The 18,544-nt window shown below is 33.7% G+C and overlaps 1 protein-coding gene across 1 annotated transcript in view; it reads left to right on the forward strand.

The window, feature by feature from the left end:
- MS3_00010924 (uncharacterized protein) overlaps positions 1-18,470 on the forward strand; it is a gene marked incomplete at both ends in the record, with an annotated part of 69,208 nt that extends 50,738 nt beyond the window's left edge. Inside the window, 2 exons of the mRNA XM_051219336.1 lie at positions 4,487-4,865; positions 17,719-18,470. Coding sequence (XP_051066565.1) covers positions 4,487-4,865; positions 17,719-18,470 — 1,131 coding nt within the window. The remainder of the gene's footprint in view (positions 1-4,486; positions 4,866-17,718) is intronic.
- Between the last annotated feature and the right edge of the window lie 74 nt (positions 18,471-18,544).

An 18,544-nucleotide genomic window follows, 5' to 3' on the forward strand; every position in this document is an offset into this window, starting at 1 on the left:
GAGATTATCCTATAACTGTACCTAATCAATATATATAATTTGTTGGTTCTGTTATCCTAGTTTTAAACTTCAAGGATTAAGCGAGATGGTGAAAAGTAAAAATCATAACGTTATTCGAAATTCAGTTTGAATATTTTACTGAAAATATTCATCTTCCGGCTTTCATTATCTTTCAGGCCTATATCATGGACACCAGACTCCATGGGTTCGTATCAAATTTCAGTTTGACCGTTGTTTTTCTCACACATCTATTCCACTCAAGCTAAGATAAGAAGTAAACTGGTTATCTACATACACGTAGTTCAGTTGACTTGCTACGTCCTTTAATAGGAAAATGATTTTATAGGATTTTATCATATCTACTCTAATCGTGAAAGAACGTTTTTCGCTTAACCTAAGCTTTCATTGAGAAGCTGTAACCACTTTACAAATGACTATAATTAGTGGTATCATACCACCATTTACCAATACTTGATAAATAAATGGTTAACATTATTGTTAGCTTTTTTTTTCACTATCACATTCCTTATATATGGTAGTAGGTTTGTGTGGATGAACAAGATGCTAGTTTTATCATTCCATTTTGAACGTGAAATGGAGACTTCTATTATGACTCCACCATTTCAAGTTTTTCTTATTTATTTATCGTATATAATTCAGTCTTTCTCATTACAATAAACGATATATTCGAAGTAATTAAGCTCTCCTTCCCTTCATTTGTAAAGTAATCAATGGGCCATATATTGGAATATCTTTGGCAAACATTTTTTCACAACCATATAAATATTCTATGAATGACTCAAATGGAAATATTCGTAATTACTGTTGAGTTTTGGTGAATTACTTAGTTATCTAAATAATGTACTAAATATTAAATCAATTAACTGGTTTACACAAATCATATCACATAATATTTGAAGCGAAGTTTCATGAGCTTTAGTAGGTTGGTAGCTAGGCACAAATATAAGTAGCTTTCATGGCGTTTATCAAAGCGAATGTCCGGAGTTTTAACCTGGTTAATGGATGTGGATGATCCACCTATGGAAGTTGGAAAATTCTGATTCCAAACCCAATGGTGCAAATGGGCTCCAGCATCTTGAGTGAACAAATGGTGTATGAACCCACTGTTGGTCATTGGCTACCATAGGACTGCATCTCCTAACGTTGCTCCACTGTCTAGTGGATTAGACCTTTAGGTCAAAGGTTCGGGGAGTAGCTCTCTAAGAAGACCACCTGCTTTGGTTTGGGTGTTTGGGCAGTATCCTAGCCCTCAAACAAATCGAATGGTGCGTGCCCCCATGTTTAACCAAATAAATAAAACAGGCGAGGAGGCCCACCGACCTCTTTGGAATTCAAGAGTCGATTATATTGCTCACTGGTCCAATCTTTTGATTTTGATTGTTTGTGTGCTCATCTTTGAGGCACACTGTATTGTTTCACGGCTCTGAAACAAACCCAAAAAGTAGGAAACACTTTTTTTATCTTACATGTATTCCAAATATTGGTCTCAGATACTTGAACCTCCGAGTGAGCAGTGTTGAGGCCATGAGTAAGGTACTAGGTAAAAACGGCAAGTCGATTAATGAGACTACAAGCCTTTACTTACTGATTTGATTGGAATGTTTGTTACACATGTTTAAGTACCTTCCACTCGGACGTTCAGTTCTGACTTGGAAGGAGCCACGGGGAAAAGTTTATGACAGCACTGATTCCTGAATTTGTCGACTGCTGGACTGTATCATATTGGTATATGTGGACTTTCAGATGGGCGTCTGTGCAACAAAATTAGTCTATGGTTAAAGACCTTGGGTGATATGGTTCAGAACCACTCAAAGTGATGTAGTTTTATTTATTTCCTCTTCTTCCTCTAAATTTTGAAACAATCGTCATTCCTAATTTCTCATTACTTTATCTTCATAAATTTTGGACTGTATTTATCTTGTGAAGATTTCATTATAGTTTTATTGTTATTCCTTCTCTTTTGTCACGTATCTTGTTAATTTTCTCTCATTGTTTTGATATGAAGTGCAACAAGTTAGACCCATATATATTCACGGTAAGTTTTGCCCTAAACATGGTTGACTTACTGGGTGATTCATCTTTCTGAGCACTCAACTACTAATGAGGTTGACTTGAAGGGTGAGTTACAACAGTCCACTTTCGTGTTATTTTTTTAAGATGGCGAAGTCTGGTGGTTGATATAAGAAATAACATATTTGTAAGTGGCTCTCTTCACTAGATAAGCTCTGAGTTATCATTAAAAGGTTCTTTATCAGTGCTCTTACAAGACCCCCATCAGTATTCAAATCTAAAACCTCCAGGTTCTGAATTGGTTGAGTTCGAAAAAGTAGACCATTGGATTCGAAATCGGTTGTCTAAATGTTAAGGGTTGGTCTGAAGGCATGTAGATCCTAGGTTCAATACTTGATCGAGTAATGGGCATGTACTGTCTAGGAGTGCCTTGGATGAACGAAACAGCTGTTCAGTACTCCTCAGTTTCCTATGCAACCCATGATGGAAATGACCCCTAATTCAAGTGTTGCGATGGTTAAAGCAGTTGACTTTCTGTCTCAGGTTCAAACACTGCTCCACCTATTTCGGTCTAAGCAACCGGGTAGTTTCGTTAACCCTCAAACTTTGAGTGTATCTCAAAGTCAATTATACAAATCTGTGCTCCAAAAATGAGTTAATGATAGTATATTTATACAAAATATGATTTTTAGCAAAAAGAAGGGAGATTTTCATTGTTGCTACAGATCTAATGGAGTCGAATGTGATGATATAAAATGTATTAATTAGTGTACTTAGTTATTTTGTCTATATGTAACACAGTCAAAATGTATCACTAATCTCCAAAAAGCACGTGGACTTCATCGCTTTATTCACCACTGTTCATCTTTATAATTGGATATGGTTGAATTAATGAGTGTTCATCTGTGTACTTGTGTGCATGTTAACATTTACAAAACTGGAATATTTATGAAATCAGTAGATTTTTTCTCAGACTATCATGACTGTCTACCAGTACTTTGTCAACGTCACTTATCACATGATAAGTTTGTCCTTAAGTTTTTATGAAGATATTTGACATCTTATACGCTTAAGTATATGGGGTTGATTTGTTCATTTAAACAGAAAGAAATGTTAAGCTTGAATAAAAATGTCTAGTTTGCTTAATAATTATACTCAGTTGACGTGATCAGACTACAACTCTTCTATTAGTATGGTTTTTGTTGATAATCTGTTTTATTTAGGACAATGGAACCAAAGTAGATGTCATAAACTATGTTGAATTTAAGTAATGAAAATGATAATTATTGATTCTTATTGTTCAATGATAATGAAGCGAAAATGAATATTAAAAAAAGATAATTAATGAATCTGAGTAAATTTATTTTAAAAATTCTAAATATCATGATTGCTCTCTTGATGAAACTTCTAATTGTTTCCGATAATATGAATTTACGGTTTCACCGCTCTTCTCTCTGTCTCTTCTCATCCACTCATCTAAGATATAGAAACGGATGTCCTGGTTGTTAGTTTTACATTTTACATTGTATCACATTTAACATGGTGTATTTACTGTTTAAATCCGCAGATCTGTCAGCAGACAATGCAGGGGATGAATTCGAATTTATTTTCGCTCAGAAGAGTCTTGCATCTAGTACAAGATCTTCCTGCAGTATGCACCCATATATATATATATACCTGTTTGCGCATATATATAAAATTAGGATCAGATGACCTGATAAATTCTTTTTTGTGTACGTACAAAGAGAGAAAACAAATCATCTCAGCTAATATCACTTCCCCCCTATCCCACCATACTTTCCTTGGTCAACTCCTGTTTTCAGTGTGTCACTAATGCTAGAGATCACTCGACTACATACCGTCATATGGCGAATAAATATAACATGTATTTTACGATATAAAATAGATTTATTCTCTAAATGTTTTTGATCAAGATCTTTCTGAAAGGCTAGTGTTTATATTTTTGGTTATAACTTCAGATTTCCAGATGTGGGAAGTGCTTCAAAGAAAGTCGATTTCAATTGATTCATTGCTATTTGGAATTATGCGCAGATATTTTTCTGTTGTCTTTTTTCACTTCCAATCTGATTATCTAGGATGTCTTCATTCCTAACTTGATATACTTATATGAACAACATCTGACTTCAATCTTATTGGTATAATTACAGTCAGATATCCAAAGAGGTCATAAGTGTTCATCTTGAGTAGTTCCCAATATATGACTTGATAATTTTTTCGACTATTCAGTAGATCCCAGTTCGTAATGAAACAATTGTTATAGTAAACTATTCGACTTCCATATAACTACCAATTTAAAGAAGTGTTGTGGTCTTTGAACATGAACGTATTATTTGAAAGATTTCACATAGTTTTGCATGGACCACTTTCGTATTGTTATGACAAGTCGTTCCTTTAACTCTAATGTTTGTTTTTTTCTCTTTCATTTCCTACTTAGAATTCAAGTGCATTTGGTAATCTAAATAATTACTCATCTGCGGCTGCTGCAGCCGCTTATCACCACTTATCACGTTGTAATACTAGCAGTAATAATAATAATGCAGACGATCAACTTGAATTAATAGGACGTCATAATTATACGAATAATCCAACTTCTTCCTCGTCATCGTCATTAACTCATTCCTTTATCACATCATGTGCATCTCCATCTATTTCAGTACGATCTGGTCTTCAAGAATTTTATCAGAATCAGCATCACCATCAGCATCATCATCATCAACAACAGCAACAGTCAATTATTAGACCACCAGTTCAAGAGTTAACAACACGTCGACTTTTATCTGAAGCAGCTGCAACAGCCTATGCACATGGTCTAGGTAATTATTTTTTTATTCACACATTTACTTATAAATTAATAATAATAATAATCGAAATAGGGTTGTGGCGATCTGAAGTTACTTCAAGAAGACAGTGAAAGATGGTCTCCCAATATAATGAATTGATCGAAGTAAGACCTGTACACCGTAGGGCCACCCACTTAGTGGTCTGGAGGCTAGGCATCGACGCGTAGAACCGAGTGCTTCGGGTTCAATTCCCGGTTGCGGGATCGTGGATATGCACTGCTGAGGAGTCCCATACTAGAACAGAATGGCCGTCCAATACTTTCAGATTTTCGATGGCTTTCTAATTAAGACTGGTTCGCGATATCAGTACTTAATATGAATTTACGCATTTTGAAACAGATGTTTTTCCAAACTTGTTAAATATTATTTTGGCATAACTCACCAAGTATAACAGCATAAACTATTTTGAAGTACACGAATACAGATCTTATGGAAACTAGTTTGTCTATCGATTATAGTGGAATAAAAGTTGATTTTTGGTTGACTCAACTATTGTTTTAGTTTTGCTGATAGAACATTAGTACTTATCCTTTAAACTTGAGTTTGATTTCATTTGGTCAAACGTTAGCTATGTGAACATGTGTTACCGCTCCATCGCTCAATCATTCTTAACAATTGTTTTCTGATTCGAATCTTCAGGGTCAATACTTGGGTAAATACATTCATACCGGACGCATATGGAAAATATTTCTTTCAGTACTATACCTAATTATCTTTTTAGATTAAGAAAGATTCTACGGTTAAACTGATCTAGTATAATAGTTCGCGAATGTGGTGTATTAATGAGTTTTGAAAAGGTCGAAATTATGGTTAGATTTGATCTCAACTTACCCAGTTTCGTAATCAACGACATTACACTATGTTAAGTGATTGGAGTTAGTCTACAGGTAACCTTACTTGATCTAGGTTTTATGCTATTTGGCATTCATAAGGAAGGAACAAACTGATCCTATCCGAATCTGTTCACACTAACTCCTCATTCGATAATAACCACTTTCATTATGTCTTAGCCCTTAGTATTTTGTCCAACTAAATCATTCAAGGTATTTTTCATTAACAATTGATGCCGAAAAATGGGATTATCAGAAATCCTAAAATACTGAACAACTGTTGCACTTTAAATTTAGTCTTATCATCATCATGGTTCTTTTTTTCACCAATTGAATTAATAAATTCTAATGCCTCATATATCCAAAAACATTGGTGCAAAAAACGGCACTATACAGATGGAATGAGTAATAATCCTTTTACTCTTCCATAGCGTATGTGATAATATATGCATATAGAGATAGTTATATAGTTTAGTAGTTCTATACAAGTTTGTCTTCACTTTTCATTATGAGAGCCACTTTGTTATTATTTACTCTGGTGTAAACCTGGAGTAGTTCAAATTTACGACGTATTGGTTGATGTATAAACTGTATTAGTCATCTGACACAATACAATCTTAGATACTTCTGATAATTCTTGTTTTCATTTATCACTTTGTACCATCTTGCTTCATAATATTATTGAATAAATAGGTTCGTAATTGATGAGTATAAAACAGTATAAAATCTCATGCAATAATGCATAGATTCAGTTTGCCAATCATAAATAGCACGTTGTGTAAATCTTTTTTGGAAAAAATTGAACTGTTCACTGAAGGCGGTTATATGTGCTAGGTTTGTTATTCTTTGTTCTCATTTTGCTTATGCTTCAGTATGTAAGATTTTACCAAAATATGTCTGACTTATTTAGAAGGTAATAAGCAATGCTTACCAATTAAAGCAATCTGGGATAGTCTATATCAACTTTCACCTACCGTTAACATTAAAATCTCAATGAGTAGTCCTTCATATTTTCTAATCACTCAATAATAAATACTTTTGTTAAACAGGTAATGTTTTGTAGTATTTGTTGAATTTTCCAGCTTGCCTAATAAGTTGACTAAAGCAACCTTCAATATTTAACCTCCGCAATCATTTTACTGATAGTGAAGTAGTGTTTGATACTGTTTCTAGCTTATGTAATTAGTTGATCGGACGTTTAGCTAGTGATTGATACTGATTCGGTTTGTAGCTTCTAACTACTTATTCAACATCAGTAGTATCTGTTTCTTAATTTTTTGAAAGCATTTAGTACTCATTCACTAACCATAGTTTTTTTATGGATAATCATAAAATCTTTCTGGTATGTTAGGTATCTTTAGTTGAATGGGTATATGCGTTTTGGAAAATTTAATGGGTCATTTGCATGAGCCGAGAAGTTCAACTCACCATAGATTTGCAGTTTTCGAAAGAAACTGACATTGATCGATTTGTTTTTATCTGGACAGGATATAATTCCCGTAGGGTAAATTCTTATGTGACCCGACCCAACATGCACAGTAGGGGATTTACAGCCTGACTTGAATTGTTATAATACTGATTACTCCTCAGCTGTTTTCATGGTAGTCCCACCACCTCAATTTTACTTGCTCTATTAATTTAGGTCAGAAATATCCTTTCCTTAACAGGATGAAGTTGTCTTTTCTATGCAGACAAACATACTTATATACTAACGTGTTATACATCACATTCCAGTTTGCTTTATCCACCCTCAGTTTTTCACTTCAAACCCACCCCATTGACATAAGACAGGACTAGGTTGTGTATATGCGTATGGATGTGAGTTCTCTATAGGCGCCACTCATTGCCCGTCTGTCATTCTATTTAACTAACTTGTCATTTTAGTCATGTGAGAGCAAAAATGTGTGGCAGCATAAACACATAAACAAATACAAGGACTTTGTCATGGTCTTGTCCAAGTCATGAATGCTGTTTGTGTATTGTGTATTTCCATCTATTCACTTTAGGTGTTCGTATGTATGTTTGTGTGCTGATTCAGACATTTTCTAACCTTACTCATTTTATCCAACCATTCAGTTGCTACTGAGCTTGATATCGATTAAAGTTATACAAAATCGATACAACAAAAAAACCTGAAAACTGTTGTATGTATTCATTCATGTGTATGTTAGCAGACAAACATTAATCTAAATAGCTTTGGAGTCTGATTAGACAAAGCAGACAACAATCTAAAGAACTGATTTTTTCCTTGATTAGTTTTGATCTGTGAACCGGGTGGATGGTTGAATTAGATTAGTTTGTTACATTATTTATACAATTCATTTCCCATATATTTGGTTTGTACTATGGATGAAATAACATGGTTTATGTGTATAAGCTATATTGCACGTCTGACTGTGGTTAGTATTATTTTAAGATCACCGGAGTAAACCTGTAATCCCCTAAATAAACTCTCGATTGTTTAACCATAAGCTATACACCATCAAAGAATAAGTGGAAGGATGAATGATATTTAAATTCTTCAAAGATAACACTTTATAATTAACATTTTCGGATTCTTAGGAGTTTATATCTGAAGTATTCATTCCGCGCGTATATTTCTGGTTCCTTAATCACATTAAGTATTGTTGTATAGGTTTGGTCACATTAATCTCTATTATCTTGTACAAATAGTTTATCATCAGAATGGGTTTTGTGGAGAGTTTTTAAGAAATTTCATAGGTTGAAATCATGAGTCGATTGAAGCTAGACCACCATGGAAGACCTGGAAGCACTGAACGGCCGTTTTGTCCTAGTATGGGACTCCTCAGCAGTGCGCATCCACGATCCCGCACCACACGGGGTTCGAACCCAGGACCTACTGGCTTCGCGCGCGAGCACTTAACCACTAGAACACTGAGCCGGCATCCAACGGTGTTAATGTCTAACTTCAACCAATCCACGAAGTTGCGCCACCGTACACCATTGTCTTCAGTGAGTTGTTATCTCACAACAGACCCATTCTGATAATAATCAACTGCTCACTAGTGACCGACTTGAAGAAAAAATCCTGGAGTTCTAGTGAGAAGCCGTTACCAGTGGAGTTCAACCAGGTCTGTTGTGAGATAACAACTCACTGAAGACAATGGTGTACGGTGGCGCAACTTCGTGGATTGGTTGAAGTTAGACATTAACACCGTTGGATGCCGGCTCAGTGTTCTAGTGGTTAAGTGCTCGCGCGCGAAGCCAGTAGGTCCTGGGTTCGAACCCCGTGTGGTGCGGGATCGTGGATGCGCACTGCTGAGGAGTCCCATACCTGGACGAAACGGCCGTCCAGTGCTTCCAGGTTTTCCATGGTGGTCTACCTTCAATCGACCCATGATTTCAACCTATGAAATTTCTAAATAGTTTATCCTTGATTGATTTATCATAATAATTTAATGTTATTAGTTTCAGGTATAAATTAACCAGGAATAGAATAGTGGTTTTTCCCTAATGACGAATTTATCATCTTTTTACTGTCTTTTTTATGGACTAAAATGGGTTTTTCCAACCCCACTCTCAAGCTAATTGTTTTTACATTATAATGAAATTATCTTGAGAACCACTGAAAGCCATGGAACACTGGACAAATGTTTTGTCCTAGTCCAGGATTCCTTAGGAGTACACACCTACAACCCTATCCGAGATAATAACTAGGATACTTGTATTTTGCAGTGTTAACGACACGTTTAATCCGGCGAATCCGAAGTTCAATGATTCATATTGAAAACACCAGTCAATTCGTGATATATAACTCGAAGACCGTCCTATGTCGCCATTAGTTAAACCAGCTCAATATTAACATGGAGCTAAAACTTCATTATCTTTTATTTTTCTATTTTTCTCTTATTTTTGATCGAAGTAATTTACTGGTTTACTTTATTGGGGATTTAATTCCTAAAAACCGGATAAAATAATTCTTTTAAGAGAATTATACTAGGGGAGTTGAAATTTATAAATTATAATTAGATTAGTAGACATTTAAGTATTCATGTTTGTATTAATGAATTTGATAAAATGTTTTTTTATTTGTCATAATAGATATAAATAACATTAGTGGCAATAGTAATGTCCACTGGTAACATGTTTACTTACTCTACATTCATCAGTATGGTAGTCACAGTTGGGTGCCTAAAATTATTATTATTATTATTAAACAATCGATCGACATGTCATATATTGATGATTATGTTTCTTCTGTTTTCTTATTTGTTTTGTTACTTAATTTTGATCTATTACACAAAAAAATCCATTTACGGCAGAATAAATAACGATGACAACTAGTAAACTTATCTCTCATTATTAATCAGATTGATTGATTGAACATGTGCAATGCTAATATTCAATATGTAGGTGTTGTGTATTAAACAGACAACCAATTGATGAATAATTCTTTTCATGAATTTATACTATAATGATCGGAAGGGTTATCCTATTTATATAACTATTTTTTTAAATAAAAAATGGGAATCCATCGAAGGAGTCTCTTTCTAACGAATTTATTATCAAACTGTACAATCATACACATATCTAAAGTTAGGTATTAATTCTGTCAGGAAATATAAGCAATGAATGAACATGATGATATAACAAAAACATCACAATACTAGGATATTTAATATAATTAACGACCATAAATATTATGTTGCTGCTACAGGATGTGTACAACTAAAAAGGCGTATAAAATTATTAAGCTATCGCTTATTACTATTATTATCATTAGCCATAGTATTAGTGTGGTGTGCGCTACTTATGTCTACATAAGTGGTATATAATGTTAGTCAGGGATAGAATGTCTGGCGGCAGAAGGTTGAGAAGATCGAGGAGGGAAGAACGGGATCAGAAAGCAATTGGTATGAAAATGCAGGAACAATGAAATCTGAGACAATTAGTGAACTTTTTGCAAATGAAGTATTGAAGTATGGTTTTTCTATTTTATCAAGTAACTGTAATTTTGTGCTAAGTATAATCGGTTGTCTTCACTTGTGTTCTCCTTCACTACATTAGTGTTTACTTGTTCTGTATGAAATATTCCTTCTCATAGACATTGCGTTGATTACTTCCACTTTTGTTTTCACTTCTATCTTTATCATACACATGAACTGGTTAATAAAAGTGTAATGATCAAAAAGAGAAGATAATAATTACTATACACGAACGAATGTAATGGTAACAACTAAAAAAAATGTGATACTTATTTTGTTCACGTGTTTATGCGGCCGTCTCTGGTTAATTTCAAAATAAAGTAGGAGAGAAAAAGGGATTTTAATATTTAAGATTTAAACCACTGATCTCGGTAAATATAGGGTGATATTATCTTTTTGAAATTTTGGAGAATATGTGTATTTATTTATATTTATTTATATATTGGTAAACTGGTAATTTTTCTGTATAATATGTTGAGTCACCTGTTCCTAATTTTTATTATCGTAAGTTATTTTGTCCTATATGTCTGTATTTGTTCAAACATCTAAAAGTTTGAACTTTTGAGATAAGTGCGATATCCCCGCTTTTGTGTGTATTAAAATTCCTGTCTTTCAGCTCTAGATGTCGTTCTTAAAAATGTCTTTCTAAGTTGGTCTTCGAACTTTTAAAACGTGCTATAAGTTTTTCTGCCTATTACCTTTTTAGGTCACTGCTACTTAAAAGACGTTTCCCACATATACCAAATTAGAACTATTTGCTGTGTAGAAGTGTGCATCTATTGTAGGCCATCAATAATTCCTGGGAAAGTCTCCAAGAGCCAGGAAAAATCTCAGAAATACTTCTACTAATCAGCGCTCTATAGATGCTTCCGAATAAGACTTTTAGAACGATCGATTATGCTTTCCTTATCCTGATTGGACAATTACCTAATGGACTACTAATTTTCATATGTATCCAAGAGAATTGAAAATGCTCAAGGTTACGTGTAATCCTATAAATAGTTTGATTTTATGACCTTCCAAGTGAAGATTCCTTTTAGTTTCTCGCCTTTTGCTTTCTTTTTTGCGGTTTAGGAGTAAAGCTTTTCTGGAGACTAGCTTCCAGGTACGAGTTTCATCATTCTCTTAGTACTGTAGCTGATCTCTATTTAATCTCACACATTTTCCTTTGAGTCTTGAGATTTTAGCTGAACTGTTTAAGAAATCATGTAGATTTGTGATATGATCAGAATTCTGTATCAGCTACCTACGAACACTCTTTGCATTTGACCAATCCAACTACATAGAAGAAGATAGACTGTGTAGGAACTTGGTTTTATTGAATGAGTGGTATTTGCTGCTAATACGTATTTATAGGTAAAAAACGTTACTCAAATAGTGGTGAAATTACTTGGGTAAATAATTCAGTTACTCATTTCAGCTCTATCACCGTTGCATCCTATTTGTCATACAACCGTAAAAACATTGTGTTACTTGGTAAACCCTATCTGGTTGTGACGGTGTATCAAGTTCCATAAAGCATTCTGTAAGCCATGTATGTATTATAAAAAATTGATACTATTTGACCGTTTAGGTTGACAGAATCTGGTTGGAGAATTTAAAACGTAATTCCATTGGTATGAAACGGATCACTATAGTTCCCAGCTGTAATTATCTTTGTACGAATATTCATCAAGATTAGAACTAATAGTTTGACAGAAATTGGGCACTGAGTATAGAGAAGTCATTATATGTGAAAATTATATTTGAAATAATCTCAGCGATTGAAATTCAAATGGTTCCAACATTCCGTCCAGCTAACTTGTCTGGATTTCTTCAGGGTAACAATCAAAATCAAAATCATCAAAGAAATATAGTTAACTGACTCATTTTATCCCATTTTACAAAAATCAACATCCAAATTTGTTTGGTTTAACACAGTATAATTTTGATTGTTAAAAAGCTATATATTTCTTTGATGATTTTGATTATTACCTTGAAGAAGTCCAGACAAGTTAGCTGGACGAAACGTTGGAATTATTTAAATTTCAATCGCTGAGAATATTTCAAATATAATTTTCACATGTAATTATCTTTCTTTTTTAAATCTTGCTTTTACTTTGAATCATAATGAGGGCTTCAAATATTTTTAATTTCACTCTTTATTCCCTTTGCTTCATCAATTTTCAGTTAGTAAAGTCAAATATAAAAAAATATTTCTTCTCATAATACCCTATGCCAGTGCTTTTTTCTAAACTGAACATGTTACTAGTCATTTGAATAGGATTTCAGTCAGTTATTTGATTACAATTAGTTCAATACTAAAGTACCGTTAAAAGTCTATTGATCAACGAGTATATTGTAACCTCTTAACTGATTCATAGAATATCAGTTTCTCATAGATTCTTATAGGATTTAAATAGTTTAACAAGAACATTTTCGACTGTATCGTTGAGTTCAAATAACCTTAGTTTCCTTCAGACAGATAAACATACCTTACCGATGAATCTCAATAAACATACTGTCTACATGTTTCGTTTTTGTTTGTAGACTTCAGATACTTAGAGAATTTTATGGGAATGACCTTACAAGGTGAATTAGAATGCACTTTTATTCTTAAACTCTAACACATGTAAATTAAGGATTTTCTAATCAGTATTATTTTTTTCTTTTGGATTCATGTTAACAATAAATAAGGGTATTCATTGTTTTTTCTGTTTAACTGATTAGTTCATTCAAAAAACAGTTGTTGTTTTGTTTATTTACCTACTATTGATTTTTATGTCTTTATTGTTATATTTTCTAATTTAATTAAAAAATCATACGGTTTTTATTTCATGGTTAGTTATAACACCTGATGTTTTAAATAATAGGAAAAGATGAAGTGTTATGACTGACTTCATAAGTTATTTATCATTGTCAGTGAATTTATATTCTTTAAAGCATTAAGCTTTTTCTTCATTGAGAAAGTATAAGTAGGAATCGCTTTTATGAATAGTATGCATATGCTCATGTAGTTGAACGTCTGTAACACGTATGTGCATTATTTGCAATAGTACATATGGGTTTCAGGATTCTAAGGGAACGAATGGCGTATAGACCAATTCTCGGTCGCCGGAAACCATATGAACTTATCCCTTAACATTACTTCAGTGCTTTGTAGATTAAACATCTGTGACCGAGGCTCGGTAGTGGCCTTCCTAAGAAAAACACCTGGTTTAGTTTCGGCACCGGGTCAGCATCCAAGCCCACATACAAAACATGAGGCTGAATAAACACATTTTAGGGATTTCCTGCAAATAAAACTTCGGATGTTTCATCTATGGTGGGATATTAAGAGAAAATATGAATAGCTACTAGCTATGCTTCGCTACCTGCATTTCACAACTGCCTTTCTTTTCTAACGTCGGCTACTCCCCAAAAAACAAATCTTATGAAGAAGATTGATTGGTAGACACCAAAGAAGACTGATTCAACGAAACAGTACACGTGTACATTTACAATAACTCTACAAATAGGGTGAAAGATTAACACATCAAAAGAACTGAGAGGTAAATGGAAAACAGCATGTTATTATCACGTTGAAAATGAAATTCAGTCGGTCAGTTGGTCACGACGTAGGACCTGGTACGTATACGTATGTAGAAAGAGATGAAATTGTCAGTCCGAATCCCGAAATAGTAGAGGTAGTAACAATATCAGTGTTAACAGAAAAGATCAGGCATCGAAGGAAATATAGATTAGTGAAATAAGGAGAATTATGAGGAATTCAGAGGGTCCGAATCTAGGAGAAGACAGAATGTAGGAAGCTGAACTACTGCAAACGATTCTGGGCCACGTCATTCAAAGTCTCTGAACATTGGTTTCGATAATTACACAGACCCCAACAAGGTGGTCTACACATGTTAATATGGCTTAATCCAACTGTCAGTGACTTCATGGACTGATGAGATGTTTTGGTTTGACCGTCCCTACTCGTTTTCTACCTATCTAGTCCCAACAACACACAGCATCGTCCATCGATGTAAGTGATGTTTGGGACATGTGTTACGAATACCCAGTCACTTCTGTTGATGAAGATTGACTACCTCATCGATTGATCTCCCATCCTTACCTAATACCGTATTGTATACTCAGGTATTGCTCACTCGGTGATTCCAAGATACACGATCAATGCTTCGAAGATACTACGATCGAATACTTAATTCTTAATGTCCATGTTTCACACCCACAAAGTCGAACGGAGCGAATTGCTGTGCAGTAGGATCTTCCTTTGGTTAAGGGACAGATATCTCTCGTACACCACAAGTGGCACAGGTTGGAAGAAGCCGATTGATCTTCCTGAATCCATGTCGAGATTTCGTCAGACACTAGACTATCAGGAGTGATGAGATTCAGAGACAAGTTAAGCGGTTGATGCGTTCAACTACTTTGATTTCTATCAATAATTCAGGCGCTGACGCAAGCCAATTCTGAAGCAAGATTTGGATTTTGAGGGAGAGAATCGCATCCGACACATACTTGTATTGTTGGTTAAGGTGCTCAGAATATTCTGGATTTAATCCACATCTTGTTTTTTTAAACAAGTTTGTTGGATATATCTGGAATGAGTAGGTTTCTCATTGGACTACAAAATTAATACGTACAACGTTAAGGTCTTAGGTTCTGTGCTTTTTATATAGTACAGGTTATCTCTTCAACCTTGAGGAGCTTCAAATCCACTTAGTTCAACAGTCTAGTTCTAGACGTTACGATTGGTAAATCTGTCATTCAGTAAATTTGAAGGTCAGTTCATGCATTTTTGATAAGTTTGAGTGTCAAGAACAGCACATTTTGTTTCTAAACATTTAAGTAACCTGTTTTCTACTAGTTTTTGGTCATTGCTTTTTGTGTTCAACATTTTACCTTTTACTTCGATATTACAGTTGAATAATTTTGTTAATTTTTTCCATCGGATTTGGCCCAGCTTAGTACACTTATGTAAGTAGAATTGAAATTACCGAAATGCATTTGGGTTTATTTTTACTATTGAATTTTTAAACAGAGATTCGCACTCCTGGATTTTATTGATAATAATGACCTGATTTATTAGTGCATTTAAGAACATTGTTTTTTGTTGTTGACAGTTTGACAATTGATCTGATGTGGTGTGTATGTAACTATAAAACCTTGTACTAATTTTATTAAGTGCTTCACTGTTAAAATAAGGGAATATACAAATGTACATATTAAGCTGGATGAGAAACTATGAAATAATCAGATAGTTTTTTACCACTATTTGCCCAAATCTCTTATGAATTTTGCTCAAATTTAGTCTGATACCCTCTTATTTAGGTGTTTCTACTTATTACTACGAGAATTTCCTTACACGGAGAACAAATCAAATGTGCCTATAACATAAACAAAATTCGTAGTCTGTCAAATACACACAGAAATCGGACTTTTGCGATTATTAGTTGGAGAGAACTAAATATACAGGCAGTAGAATTGTACTTAAAGATCTATCATCTAAAGTCAGTCTCGCCTTGGTAGCTTATAATTATTCAGTTACTAATCGATCAATGAATTGCTACTGTATTGCGGAAATTACCTTGACATTCAGCAGTGATCGCCCATAAGTTTGTGACATGTAATTTCTTTTCGTTTCTGAGGCCTTTGAATAACCTGACGTCTGAAGAAATCCGGGTATGTTTTGAACGATGGAAAAAAGAGATGAGACATATGTATTACCACAAATGTGAATTATTTTGGAAAGGAACAACCCACCTTATTTTACATAGTTTTATTTTATAATTTCAACAGCGAATGCAAGAATGAGAAAATGTATTTTAATTTGGGCTACTTAAAATCCAAGGATAGGTTTACAGTAACTTAAACTTTTGAAAAAAATAATGTGTATCCTAAAAAACGAACTCTTTTATACTGTTAGTCTCTATGTTTTGAAAAATTAATTGATTTTGGTATGGGGAAATTGTGAGGAATACAAAATGAAATATCACTTGAGTGAGATGACTGAATCAAAATTAACTCATGAAATCGAACCTTATGTTTAAATTGAATGGGATATCAGAAGAAATAACCACTCACTAACTAATTTAATTCCAAATGTTAGGAAAATTAAACTTATATTCTGCCATCAAGATAATATTACTACAACTGTCGTACCAGATATTGTATAACTAACTGTTCAAAGAAGAGAGTCGTGGTTACACCGTAGCTAATGACTTTGGAATTCTTCTCGTTATATTAGTCTGTATATTCGGAGAATTAATTACTTTTTTTCGACTTGTTCTGTCAAAATTTGCATGAAGGATTCCAGAGTGCTATCGATAAGTTTTATGAATATCCGTGTTTTTCTGTAAGTTGCAATGGGATCATTGGTGTTGTCTAGTCTATATTTATGATTGTAGTATTCTATCTAGGGTTTTCTAACTTTTTTCAAATAGATGACCTGTTTAGCTCGAGAGAGTTTTGTGTATTTTTAGGCCTTAATTGTTTACTACGCAATAACTGTTAGTAAATGAATTGTTTTAAACCTGTACAGAGTGACTTGATACACATTAGTGATATATTTAGTTTATTAAAACAATTTGCAAATAACTCTATGTTGTATTTTTGTTCGACTTTGAAAATTGTATGCGAATTTGTCTGAATTATTCATGCTTTCATATAAGTTAAACAAGACTCCAGAAAGCAGGTGAATAATTTGAACGATCTACAAAAACAAATTAATTTTCATGGCTAGTGGTAATTCATAGGAAATACTGGATTTATAATTCTTACTCTGGCACTTTGGCATAGGAGTTTGACTTTTTCACTCAATATTTCAGTGAAACTAGTTTAAGCAAATGAATGGGTTGTATGCAAGTCAAATTTTAGTCAAAGCTTTTATCAAATAGTTTTAAAACTAAGCATAAAACTTTGAAAATAAATAGAAGTTTTAATTAAATTCGATTCAAGCTTATTCAAAGATTCTTAATACGGTAAGTAGTTTACGCTTTATGTAGTTGCATTAATAAGTAGTTTGGGCTAATTAGTGGTATCATCAACTAATTTTTCTCATACTTACAGGTCGATGTGATAGTCAAACTATTGGTGGATTACCTGTTTCATCTATGCTCCAAGAAGCCCATTCCGAAAATTTACGTAATAATCAATTCAACCCAACTGGGTCATCATGTACTCAAAATCAGTCTCGTCATCATTCAACTGGGAATAATCAGTATAATACACAGTTATCAGTACCATCTAACAATCGATTACTGAATGAATATATGTTTTCTAGTAATAATAATTCAACTAGTGAATATTCGAATACAAATTATACAGAACATAATCCCGGTGCTACAAATGTGCTTGATAGTAGCATTAATCCACTTTACTCGTCTCATTTACATCAAACAACAAATATCATGCATAATGCTTTATCTAAATCTATAGAACAATCTCAGTCAAATAATGCTAGTCAGTTAGTTCATTCGATTAATGAAGTATCTAATTTAGCAGCAGCTGAAGCGGCAGCCGCTGCCGCTTATGCATACCATCAATATCAACAACAAGCACAAGTTATGAATCGTCAACATTCAATCATTTCACAACAACCACCAAGTGCACATATAAACTATCAAAATTTATTTAATCAAACTAATCGTTCTTACAGTCATCATCAGCATTCAGGACAATTAAATGAACAATTATCACAGAGAGGAGATTTAACCTTATATAATAATACTACACATTCAGAAAAAAATGATCCAAAAGCTGCTTATTTAGCTGAAACTTATCGAAATGCTCAAATTACACCAGGAAGATTTTTATTTTGATGAATTACACACACAAACACATAGTGAAGTGGATGGATACTTCCACCATCCAGCTTTTTTCTCTCGAAATAGTC

The sequence above is a fragment of the Schistosoma haematobium genome, chromosome 4 (genome assembly GCF_000699445.3).
Source record: "Schistosoma haematobium chromosome 4, whole genome shotgun sequence".
Taxonomy (NCBI): domain Eukaryota; kingdom Metazoa; phylum Platyhelminthes; class Trematoda; order Strigeidida; family Schistosomatidae; genus Schistosoma; species Schistosoma haematobium.